Below are 12,734 nucleotides of genomic sequence, written 5' to 3'. Positions count from 1 at the left end.
TTTAATAGAAACAAAACCGGACTGCTGCGCAATTACCGAAACTTGGCTGGAACTTGAAGACACGGCACTAATCAACCAACTCCCTACACACTCCTACGACATCTTCTCTATCCCCAGACCTAAAAAAAGAGGCGGCGGTCTGCTATTAGCTGCAAAAAAAGAACTAGGTCTATCTCTACAGATTGCTAACGCATCAACCTCTCTCGAAGTCGCGATATTCAAATCTAAACACCTTCAAATCTGCCTTACTTATGCCCCACCAGGAAGCCTAGAATCTGACCCGTCTCCATTAATTGAACTCATAGCCAAACACATTAACACAGATTCCCCTGCAATAATAATGGGAGATTTCAACCTCCACATGGATAAAACCCCACAATCCTCCAGTTGTGAAACATTTCTCACCACGCTTGAGTATATGGGTTTCAAACAAATCATTAAGGGTCCAACACACAAAGCGGGACACACATTGGATTTAATCTTCATTAACGAAAGCCTTACCCCCGCCTCATCTACGACCTGCTCCCCAGTCCCTTGGTCGGACCACAGGTTGATCTCTACAAATCTGAAGAACATTCAACCCACTCTCCAACCGATACAAAAAACCACTGTCCAATTCAGGAAATTATGCAACCCAGATACCATTAGCTCACACCTATCCATAGCATTAGACAAACTCGACCTCTCAGATGCTGATTCAGCCACTTCCTCCTGGATCAAGATAACGAAGAATGTAGCAGATCTTACCTGCCCTTTAACTACCAAAACCCCTCACTCAAACTCGAACAACAGGAAACCCTGGTACACCCCACAACTTAAAACCCTCAAACAAGAGCTTAGAAGTATTGAACTTTTATGGCGAAAAAATCCATCTCCATCAAACCAGGAGGCTTACAAATCTCTCATGCACCGCTACCGGATATCCATCCTCCAAACAAAGAGGGATTTTTTCTCACAGAAAATCCACAACTTCATATTCGATCCTAAAGCTTTATTCTCTCTCGTCTCGTCTTTCACCAAATCCTCCTCCCCCCCCCCCCCCCCCCCCGACCATCCCAGATGATCAAGTGGCCAGCAAAGCCTCAGATCTAGCCACATACTTCAAGAAAAAAATCACCGATCTGATCACACCTTTAAATGCCAATAATGGTCCCCTTCTTCCACCCTCGTATTTTGCATTTACCCAGCAGATCACAAGCCTGGAAAACTTCGAGCTGACTTCCTCCTTAGAGATTGAATTAGTCCTAAAGAAACTCAAACCTGCCTCTCACCCCACGGATGCGATCCCTTCCAACTTACTCATCGCCATCTCTAAAACTGCCGCCAAACCAATCGCCGACATCATTAATTGTTCACTAATACAAGGCTTAGTTCCCGACCCCTTGAAACTCGCAATTCTTAAACCACTTCTGAAAAAACCCAACCTGTCTCCAGACGACCCTGCCAACTACCGCCCTATTGCAAAACTCCCCTTCATCTCCAAAATCTTAGAAAAAATAGTTAACAAGCAACTGTCAGAGTACCTGGATGATAACAAAATCTTAGCACCCTCGCAATTCGGCTTCCGCAAAGCCCGAAACACTGAATCTCTCTTAATCTTTTTAACAGACACCATACTTTTAAATTTTGATAAAAAACAACCCTGGCTACTCATTCTCCTCGATCTTCCAGCCGCCTTTGACATGGTGAACCACTCAATACTCTTGGATCGGCTAGCTGACATCGGCATCAAAGGCACCGCTCTAAACTGGTTCAAGTCTTTTCTACAAAACAGATTTTACAAGGTCAGAGTCAACAATAACGAATCACACCCCGTCTGCTCTTCTCTGGGAGTCCCTCAAGGCTCCTCCTTATCCCCGACCCTCTTCAACATTTATCTTTTACCACTCTGCCAACTCCTCTCTAAACTAAAATTAACTCACTACATTTACGCAGACGATGTGCAAATATTCATCCCGATTACAGAATCTCTACAAAAAACTCTAGAATTCTGGAACAACTGCCTTCTAGCCATCAACAACCTACTCATGAGCCTTATCTTAATCCTTAACTCCAACAAAACTGAAATACTCCTCGTCTCACAGGACTGTAACTATGCATTGTCTAACATGCACCACACTAATCAAACATCCTTTTCTTCTCAAGTTAGAAACCTTGGAGTTATCATGGACAATCAATTAAACTTAAAGAGATTTATCAATAATACTTCTAAGGATGGCTTTTTTAAATTGCAAGTCCTAAAACGGCTCAGACCACTCCTACACTTCCAAGACTACAGATCAGTTCTCCAAGCAATCATTTTCTCAAAAATTGACTACTGCAACTCTCTCTTACTCGGCCTCCCAGCTAACACCATTAAACCTTTACAAATGCTTCAAAACGCCTCAGCCAGGATTCTGACTAAGACCAACAAAAGAGATCATATCACCCCCATCTTGAGGAATCTACATTGGCTCCCAATCAAGTTTAGAATCATGTACAAAGTACTAACGATCTTACACAAAGCCATTCACAAGCTCATCCCTCTGGAACTCAACATTCCACTTTGACCATATATACCCTCCAGACCAGTGAGAGCAGCTTATAGAGATACTCTCCTTGCTCCACCCATCAAAACCTCTTTAAGTAAACGAGCTATGTCCACAGCAGGCCCCGCACAATGGAACTCTCTACCTCCAGAACTCCGGCTGGAAAAATGCCCGATCACCTTCAAAAAGAGACTCAAAACTTGGCTATTCGAACAAGCTTTTCATTTATGCCAATGATTTTCCTATCACCTTTCTATCTAACAGACTATATATCAGATTATCTATTCAGATTATCTATCAGAATTAGCATTCCAATTCAGCAGTAGAGCAATCCAAATTTGCTCCTTGTACCCTAACCTTAAATTATTCCAGTATGCACCTAGATCTTTTAACCAGGTTAGACTTGGTTCCACATAAGAATCTTATTTATTCATTTATGTTTTCTTAATTCCCCAGTTTCCTTTTGATCCAAGTTTTACTCCCTTGTTTAATGTAATCGCATTCTTACATGCTTGTTACTGTTATAATGTAAACCGAGATGATATGTAATATTACTACATGAATTTTGGTATATAAAAATGTTAAATAAATAATAAATAAATAAATTCTAATTCTCCCATTTTACTTCTTAAACTTCTGGCATTAGCATACAAACATTTCAAAGTTTGTTTTTTGTTTGTATTTTTATTCTGCTTTTTAATTGATAGGGATAAGTTAGAATTTTTTTTTAGTTCAGGTGAGTTTTTAGTTACAGGTGAGCTGGGAGCGGGTAAGTGCAAATCCTGCTCCCAGCAGGGATTTTTAGGCATCGGGGGTGTTGGAGGGAGGGTCTGGTGGGGGGGGGGTGGCAATGCAGCGGGATCCTAATTTATACTCCAGGGTAAAGGGATGGGAGGGCCTGGTGTCTGTTATTAATTATAATCTGAGGAAGGAGTTTGTGGTGGGGCAGGGAGGATGGCCCGCAGCGATGCCATTATATTTTTTGTAATTAGGAGTTTTGGGGAGGAGGGATGTAAGACCTGATAGGGCAACTGTACTATTTGGTCTGAGGGGGGAGGGGGAGAGAGGAAATCAGGCCGTAGGCCCCTTTAGTTCTTTTTTTTTTTTTTCAAAAGCGCTACTTACCCGGATATCTTTAGAAGATATCCAGGTTTCAAGGGTGATCCTGTGGCACCTGCTCCTCCTCCTCCTCCACCCACCCTATTTGCAGCGGCCTTCGAGGAGGAGCTGTATCGTAGAGTTCAATTGGCAGTGCTCCAAGCCCTCAGGGGTATCAAACTGCAGCCCGTCGGTGCCTCCACTGATGTCGGTACCCAATCCCTCGATCCTAGCACCACTGCTGGAGCGCCTCAACATGCTGCTAGGCGTCCTCCCTACGCAGCCTGTGCCCACGGGTTCCTCAGTCCCCCGGCGGCCATTGTTGCCTCCTGCCTCGGGCACTACACCTATTGCCGGTTGTTCCGAGAAGGAAGGCTGGACAAAATTTTTCCAACTTTATTAAGGACAGCTATTTTTCTGCTGAAAGGTAACTGGGTATCTTAACTGGTTAGTTCTGAACATCATTGCTAACTGGCTAACCTCTGACTTCCAACCTAGTAACAGGCTAAATGTATGCACATTGCACAGCTATCTGGTTATCTAATCATAGGATGGGGGAGAATTTTAACTGGTTAGGTTTAACTCGCTAAATTCATCTTTTATTTTTGTTTGAATAGATTTTTCTAGGGTGCTATATCTTTAGTGCCCCCAAAAGACGATAAATCCAAATATGATGTGGTTCATGAACTTTCAAAATATTTTAGTACCCTTTTTCATATATGACCAATATCGTTATTAGTACTCTACACTGTTCTTTTGTTTGAAAGAGCATGGGAAGTTACTGTATGTGTTTATACTCTGTTCTAATTTACATGAAGAGTTTATATTTTAGGAGATTATGTTTGATCTTAACTTTCTTCCTTATTTTTTAGACAAGGGTACTATTAAGGAAATACCATTCCATGCCAGATATGCGAACATTAATGCCAGCTTCGGCTTCAGTTGAAGAGTTAAAGGTAACCTGTCATTTTTTGTTTCATTTTTCCATGCAAGGCAAGATCCTGTCTTTCTTCCCTTTTTCCTTTTAGTTTGTACCAAAGCAGAAAATAAGCTTTATGTTTTTAATATTTACTTAAACAAAATTAAACAACACTCATGAGGAACCAAATTTTTACTCCATTTATTTTAAAAAATTCTATTCTTTAAATGATGTGTTTTCAGGGAAATTGTATCAGAAAATAATATGCACTTACAGTCGTCTGGCTCTTGCCCACAAAGGGCAGCAACCAGTTTCGTGTATATGGGACTTAAGATCACCTCATTTACTCTTTCCCCATACATTTTTTTGTTTTTTTAAAATTGCTTCAATCATGCATAGTGTGTCACCAATTCTAAAAACCTTTAATAAAAAGTGCTCAAATTTCCAAATCACTTATAGCCACTTAAGTGTTTCCAACACTGCGGTGTTCCAATCTTTCAATCTTTCATTCGCTCGATTTTTGCTCCACTATTTTCGTTTTATGATGCAAATTATCCCCCGCTTATCACACGCTGTTCAGATCCCGAAAAACAGTTTAAACTCTTTTCTTTCTTCTGTCAGTTTTGCCTTCACTTTATACACGCTGCACAACTCCCAACATTGGCAATGTTTCGGGGTCTGCTATCACCTTCTTCAGGGGATTCACCTATTAAAAGAGGCACATTACCTAACTACTCACAACTTCTTGAAAAGTTTTTATTATTTATGATAAACTTCAAAAACTCGACCATTCAAACAATTGGACTTACTTTAGTTCTCCGGCCGTGAACCAGCTCCGTCCTGCAGCACACTTTCAAACAATGGCGCTTCTCACCACTAATTAGGGAGTGTCTGAGCGAGAAGCGCCATTGTTTGAAAGTGTGCTGCGGGACAGAGCCGGTTCACAGCCGGAGAACTAAAGTAAGTCCAGTTGTTTGAATGGTCGCATTTTTGAAGTTTATGTTGTAGGAAGAAACAAACTGGAAGGCCCTGAAGCTGTTATTTTTTTATTAATATTTTTTGCTGCAGCCAGAACATGAGGGGGGCCAGAAGTATAAGCAATTGGAGGCATTCTGCAAGTTCTAAGGCAGCCATGAGAGGTCTGCTGGCTATCTTCTACTAGGAGAGTCATGATGGGTATGTGGGAAGCCAAGTGAGAGTGTTTCCTGCTGCTATGATGATGGTAGTGGGGGAGGAAGAGTCCGAGGAGAGCAGGCCCAGGAACTGCAGCTGCATCAGTGATGATGGCGGGGCGAGGGAGGGTCAAAGAAAAGCAGGCCCAGGAGCTGCCACCACGGTGATAGTGGTAGGGAGAAGGTTTGAGGAAAGCAGGTCCAGTAAATGAGAGGAAGGAGTGAGAGGAGAGTCTTTGGGGAGGCCTCTGCTGTGTGTAGCCCGAACTTGAGGGTCTTATAAAACTCAGATCTCTCCTTAAACAATTATATAAAACAAGTATATATAAACAATTAAACTCTCCTTAAACAATCATATAAAACAAGTAAATATAAAGTCAAGATCAACAGCAAAGAATCCCCCCCTTTCATCTCCTCCCTTGGAGTTCCACAAGGATCATATTTATCCCCCACATTATTCAACATCTATCTTCTCCCGCTTTGCAAACTTCTTTCTGAGCTTAAGCTAACCCATTACCTATATGCAGACGACGTCCAAATCCTGATACGGATTACCGACTCTCTGCAAAAAACCATTCTCCGTTGGAACGCCTGTCTACTCTCCATTAATAACCTCCTCTTGAACCTCAATTTGATACTCAACGCCGACAAGACAGAGTTCCTACTAATCACACAAGATGGCAGCATACCGCTAAACAACCTACAACCGTCAGTGTTTCCTTCCTTTTCCCCCAAAGTCAGAAACCTCGGGGTAATCATGGACAACCAAATGAGCTACACAGGCTTCATCAACAACACGGTAAAGGAGTGTTACTTCAAACTCCAAGTTCTAAAAAGGCTAAGACCCCTCCTCCATTTCCAGGATTTCAGGTCAGTCTTACAATCTATCATTTTCTCAAAATTTGACTATTGCAATGCACTTCTTCACAGCCTGCCAGATATCTCACTTAAGCCGCTCCAGTTGTTACAGAACGCAACCGCAAGGATTCTCACAAAATCCAATAAAAGGGACCATATAACCCCGATTTTAAAGAAGTTAAATTGGCTCCCAATAAAGTTCAGAATCCTTTATAAACTATTAACAGTTACTCACAAGGCCATTCACAACATCACTCCACTGGACCTCACAATTCCTTTGCAACTCCACTCCTCCTCCCGTCCTCTAAGACTAGCCCAGAGAGGTACTCTTCAAGCATCTACTATCAAAACGTCCTTAAGCAAAAGAGCTTTGTCCGCTTCCGGCCCCAAGCAATGGAACCTGCTCCCACCTGACCTAAGGCTTGAACAATGTCCAATCACCTTCAAGAAGAGACGTAAGACACTGCTGTTTGGCCAAGCTTTCCCATAACCACTTTTTTCCTCCTCAGCCCCACCTGTCTGTCCTGACCTAAGCGTTCCCTCAAGTATCCTAAGTATTTGTAACAAAGCCGCCATTTTCATCCCCTTCTCACCCCTTTAACCAACCCCGCCATACTGGTTTTTTCACCCTTCGAGTACATCTTACCACGCTTTCACTTCACCTTCTCCCATATGTTGTTTTTACAAGTTTTATCTCCACTCTGTTCAATGTAATTCAAAATACGTTCACTGTTTTATCCCAAGTTATGTTTATCCAGGTTTCTCCACCTTGTTCAATGTAAGACAAGACTATGTCATTGTTGTCGTTTGCTGGTTGTAATGTAAACCGAAGTGATAATTAATTCTGTTAATTGAACCTCGGTATATAAAAGTTATAAATAAATAAATAAGTAATCAAGGTAGCTTATTTTAAATTGATACTATTGAAGCCTCTTAAAAAGCTGTTGGCTGGTGATTTGTTAAGATCAGTTCTACAGGCCTTGTTATTTGGGCAGTTAGATTATTGTAATAGTCTATATATGGGTAAATCTCAAAAAAGCTTAAAGGCCTTGCTGCCGCCTGCATGTTGTGAGGAGTGGCTTATACAGAACATGTTACATCAGTTATGAGCAGCCTATACTGATTGGGCTTACAAGCTGATTTAAAACTATTGTTTTGATTAACAGATTATTGTACCTAAGTGAGCCTGTTCCTTGGCAAACACTCTGAAGTTACACTGACTGAATTTCAGTTACGTTCCACTAATATTCAGTTACTAACAGTTCCCTCTGTCCAGAAATATAAGTTGCATGTATCATGGGTGTGTAGTTTTTCTCACTATGGCCCAGTATTCTGTGATGCACTGCCTATAGAACTATGAATAGAGAGAGATCTGAAAAATTTTAGGAAACAAGAGAAAGTCCATGGTAGAAAAGTGTAACTTAGCAATTGTTTTTATTACTATTATTGTTGTTACTAATATTATAAGTACTGTCTTATTGAATTACTATGTATGTCTAACTTGTACACCACACTGATCAATGTGGAAGATGTGGAAAATAAGAACTTTTAAATAAAGAAGCATAGGCATGGGGCTGCTGCAACCAAAACCAACTATGTGATTGGCTTGACCGGTCCACCAGTGTATGCCCAAAGTCCTGATAGACAGTTTGCCCTTGACTGCCAGATAGTAAACCACTTTAATTAAAATGTACTTTTATTTAATGAATACTCAGAAGTTTGGTAGTTATTTTGGAAATTTTCAACCCTGGCATATTACAAACATATAACTAAGTACATTAGAGTGCCTTATATCCAAATTTCTTTATTTGAAAACTCCCATTGTCTGAAAAAATATCATAGGCTTCAGCCCATTTTCCATTATCAGTAACAAATTTTATTATCCACATGTTCTGTTATCAGGAAAAACTCTTAGTATCCAAAATTCTTTTAGCGGAAAACTCTCATTATCTAGAATTTCCATTATCCAGAACAGTCCATTATCTGGAACATGCCTGGTTTCAAACATTCCAGATAAAAGATGCTCTGCTGTAGTTATAGTTTATGAAACTTTTGGCTGTGTTTTTTTATAATTTGCAGATATACCAGATGATTATTGGTTGAATATTTGAAAAGAGTTCATGGTCTTTAAATTCTTGTTTCAGTAGAGAAGTATGCAACTACCAGTATAATATTGTATCCAAATGTATTTCTTATACCATCATTACAAATGTTTTTTATTTAGAAGGAAAAGACTTCAGATGCCAAGCCAATGAAATCTCACAGACTTAGTTGTAAGAAAAATCATGAGTCAAAAAAACCTCCTATTTTTTTATAATTTTATGTGATGAAACCCTATTGCAATATGTTTCTTAAAATGTGATTGATAATGTTGTTCTCTTTCTAAAAACCTTCATACTTTTAAACTCAGAAACACGTATATCAGTGTACGAACATGCATTTCTTTACTGATATACGGAAGCATAGGAATCAGTTCAAAGCTTATGTATAAAATGATGAATGGCTTAAAGCAGGGCTTCCCAAACATTTATCCAAAGTGACCCCATTTTGGAACGTGAAAATTCATATGACCCTAGAGGCATACCTGGGCACTTTTGATTTCCTGTCACCCTGAGATTGTGGGGGATTGGGGAGGTGATAGCAGCATGCGCAAAAACTTTCTCACACATTAGCACACTCACATGTTCACTCACTCACATACATGCTTTTTCTCACATACTCATTCATTTCTCTCCCTTGGCCGCATACATGTGCACACTCACTTCTCTCCTTGTTCCACACACATACATGCACTCAGATACACATGCACTCACTCCTCTCCCTTTTACACACACACACTCACTCTCTTCCAAACACATAAATATACACTCACTGTTGAGAATCAAGAAGTGGATCCTTGGTCCGACCGGCGAAGAAGGGAAGAAGTAGTTCTTCGCAGATGGAATAGGTCGGAAGGCGGTGCCGCAGCTGAAGGCAGACGATCTTCACCCTGGAAGTCCATGACCCCTCCAGGCAAGGCCTGTGGAGGGGTCATGTGGGACTTAGGTGGCTTCGCCCTGGAAGCCCGTGGTCCCCCAAGGAGGAGCCCGTAGGGACCCGGGCCGCTGGGACTTAGGAGAGCGGCTAGAGACGTGGACGAGAGAACAGACCAGGATCAGGGCAGGCAGCTGGAGGCGTGGACGAGAGAACAGACCAGGATCAGGGCAGGCAGCTGGAGACGTGGACGAGAGAACAGACCAGGATCAGGACCAGAAGACACTCCGAAGATTGGTTCCAACCACGGACTGAGACGGGAAGGCTGAACAGGCAGGCAGGAACAGGCAACCAGGATAAGGCAGGTAGACAGGCAGGAACAAGCAGGCAGACAGGAACAGGATCAGGCAGGCAGACAGGATCAGGATCAGGCAGGCAGAATCAGGATCAGGATCAGGCAGGCAGAGTCAGGATCAGGCAGGCAGGATCAGGACAGCAACTCTCCACTCAGACGAGTCGACCGCGTTGCAAGGCGAGGACCTGGGGTCAGACGCCGAGTTTAAATCTCCCTCGGTGTCTGACATCAGCAAGGAGGCTGGCTCCGCTCTTTGCGCCAGAGGCACTTTAAAAGGATTCCCTCTGCGCGCGCGTGAGCCTGGGGGGCGGGGTTAGCACAGCGTTCAGCGGCGTCTCCCTCGTTGGGACGCCATGATGTAGGCCCAAGCTGGCCCGGGGAATCCGCGGCTCAGCCGGCGTCTCCTTCGCAGGAAGAAGGTAAGGGTCCGGTCGCAAGGGTCATGACCGGAACCACAACACTCACTTCTTTCCTTCTACACACACACACATGCATTCACTCCTGTTTTCCACACACATACACACACATATTAGAACAAAAGAAATTGACATGCTGGGTCAGACCAAGGGTCCAGCAAGCCCAGCATCCTGTTTCCAACAGAGGTCAAACCAGGCCACAAGAACCTGGCAATTACCAAAACACCAAGAAGATCCCATGCTACTGATGCAATTAATAGCAGTGGCTAATCCCTAAGTAAACTTGATTAATAGCAGTTAATGGACTTCTCCTCCAAGAACTTATCCAATCCTTTTTTAAACCCAGCTACACTAACTGCACTATCCACATCCTCTGGCAACAAATTCCAGAGCTTAATTGTGCGTTGAGTGAAAAAGAACTTTATCCCAGGACAAGCAGAATGCTAGTCCTCACATATGGGTGACATCATTGATGGAGCCCTGTTGCGGAAAACTTTTTGTCAAAGTTTCTAGAAACTTTTGACTGGCACTCTGAGCCCACTGAGCATGCCCAGCATGCCATGATATTCTCAGCCACAGGGGTCTCCCTTCAGTCTTCGTTTTTCCGTGCTGCTTTTGGCATCGCAGAACAGGAGCCTGTGTGAGTTTTCTCACATACATTTCTGACTAAAAATCAGATTTAAAAGCAATTATTTCTCTCCCATATCAGTGTCTTCCACGTTACCACCGGCCGGTGAGTAATTTTTGTCTCATTTTGACTCTTTTGAGTAAAAATATTTTTCTTCTCATTTTCATCGATGGCTGTCGAAGGAAATATGGCCATGGGATTCAAAAAATGTCCCAATTGTAATCGGACCATGTCCATTACAGATCCATACCTCGAGTGTGTACTTTGTTTGGGCCAATGACACGATATAACATCCTGCCCAAAGTGTGCCGAAATGACCATGAAGGGTCGAAAGGCCTGACAAGAAAAGATGGAACATTTGTTCCACCTACAACTTTTACCTTCTCCATCGACGTCCACTCAGTCATCTCCGGCCGGAGTTTCAAAACATCTAATTCTCAAAAAACGTCGTCCGGAAGGTTCGGGGGATCGTTCATTGCTGACCCCCATCCATGGCATCGACGAGGTCAGCGGCGGAACATCAACCGAAGCATCGGCATCGACATCGCCATCCATCGATTCTGGAGGCTCTACTATCCCCAGAGAAATCGACCGCCAAACGACTTCGTCTTCAGGAAATACCGAGGCCTTCAATGCCAAGGTGTTCACCTCCTCCCGATGTACCTGCCATCAAACCTCCACAGGGCCCTGTGGAAGGACACCTCCACCGCCACCATGTGTAGCTGCTCTGCCTGCACCAGCTATCACGGAGGAATTGAGCGGATTTATCCGCCAAGCGGTACTGCAAGCATTACAGGACCATCGATTCCGTCGCCGATGTCGATACCGGTGCCCGCACCGATGCCGGCACTCCCGCTGATGCCGGTGCCTGCACCGATGCCGGTACCAACACCGAAGCAGCTGACTGCACCTGTACCAAAGCATCTACCGACGCTGACGCCTTTACCGTCCGATACCCAGACCAATGCTGGAACCAGTCCCGACAATACCGATGCCAGTGCCTGGGGCCCCAGGACAACCGGAATTGGCGTTATTTCAACTTCTGATGAATAGCTTTGACGCGGTCGTCGGTGCTCTCCTACCGAAATCTATTCCATCTAAACCAAATGAAGAAATTCCTGGACGGACACCGTTTGATGATCCACAGCCAGGACCTTCAGGACTTTTTCCACCTCCGAGGTCTTCTCCCACTTCTCCTTGTAGAGAAGAACCATATGATTCATGGGAAGACAAGCATACGGATACTTCCTCCGAGAGCTTCATGTCTGACCCTTCTCCAGAGGAAGGTAGGAAGAAATCCCCACCAGAGGATTTGTCCTTTACTAATTTTATTAAGGACATGGCAGACACAATACCATTTAACTTGGTATCTGAAGAGGACACGAGACAGCAAACTTTGGAAGTTTTACAGTTTGTGGACTTCCAAAAGAGGTCCTAGCCATCCATGTCCACGAAGTACTGTTGGAATTACAGCATAGACTCTGGGAACATCCATGCTCAGTTCCACCGATTAACAAAAGAGTGGACACCACTTATCTGGTCCAAAATGTTCCTGGATACCAAAAATCACAACTGCCACATCAATCAGTTGTTGAGTCGGCACAGAAGAAATCCAAGAGAATAAGACCTCATTCCTCCACTCCTCCTGGAAAGGACCACAGATTCCTGGACTCCTTCGGCAGGAAAGTATACCAGGGAGCTATGCTCAATTCAAGGATTGCGTCATAACAGCTATATATGACGCAATAACAGAGGAATCTTTGGAAGCAGATGCAGGAACTTTCCAA

At 43.2% G+C, this 12,734-nt stretch overlaps 1 protein-coding gene across 1 annotated transcript in view; it reads left to right on the top strand.

Annotated features, from left to right (window-relative positions):
* The window catches only part of TTC6 (tetratricopeptide repeat domain 6), an 832,741-nt gene that overhangs the window by 284,806 nt on the left and 535,201 nt on the right, over positions 1 to 12,734 (top strand). Inside the window, exon 10 of the mRNA XM_029598902.1 lies at positions 4,499 to 4,582. Coding sequence (XP_029454762.1) covers positions 4,499 to 4,582 — 84 coding nt within the window. The remainder of the gene's footprint in view (positions 1 to 4,498; positions 4,583 to 12,734) is intronic.

This window comes from Rhinatrema bivittatum, chromosome 4, assembly GCF_901001135.1.
Source record: "Rhinatrema bivittatum chromosome 4, aRhiBiv1.1, whole genome shotgun sequence".
Lineage (NCBI taxonomy): Eukaryota > Metazoa > Chordata > Amphibia > Gymnophiona > Rhinatrematidae > Rhinatrema > Rhinatrema bivittatum.
This window is presented reverse-complemented; position numbering and strand designations above follow the sequence as displayed.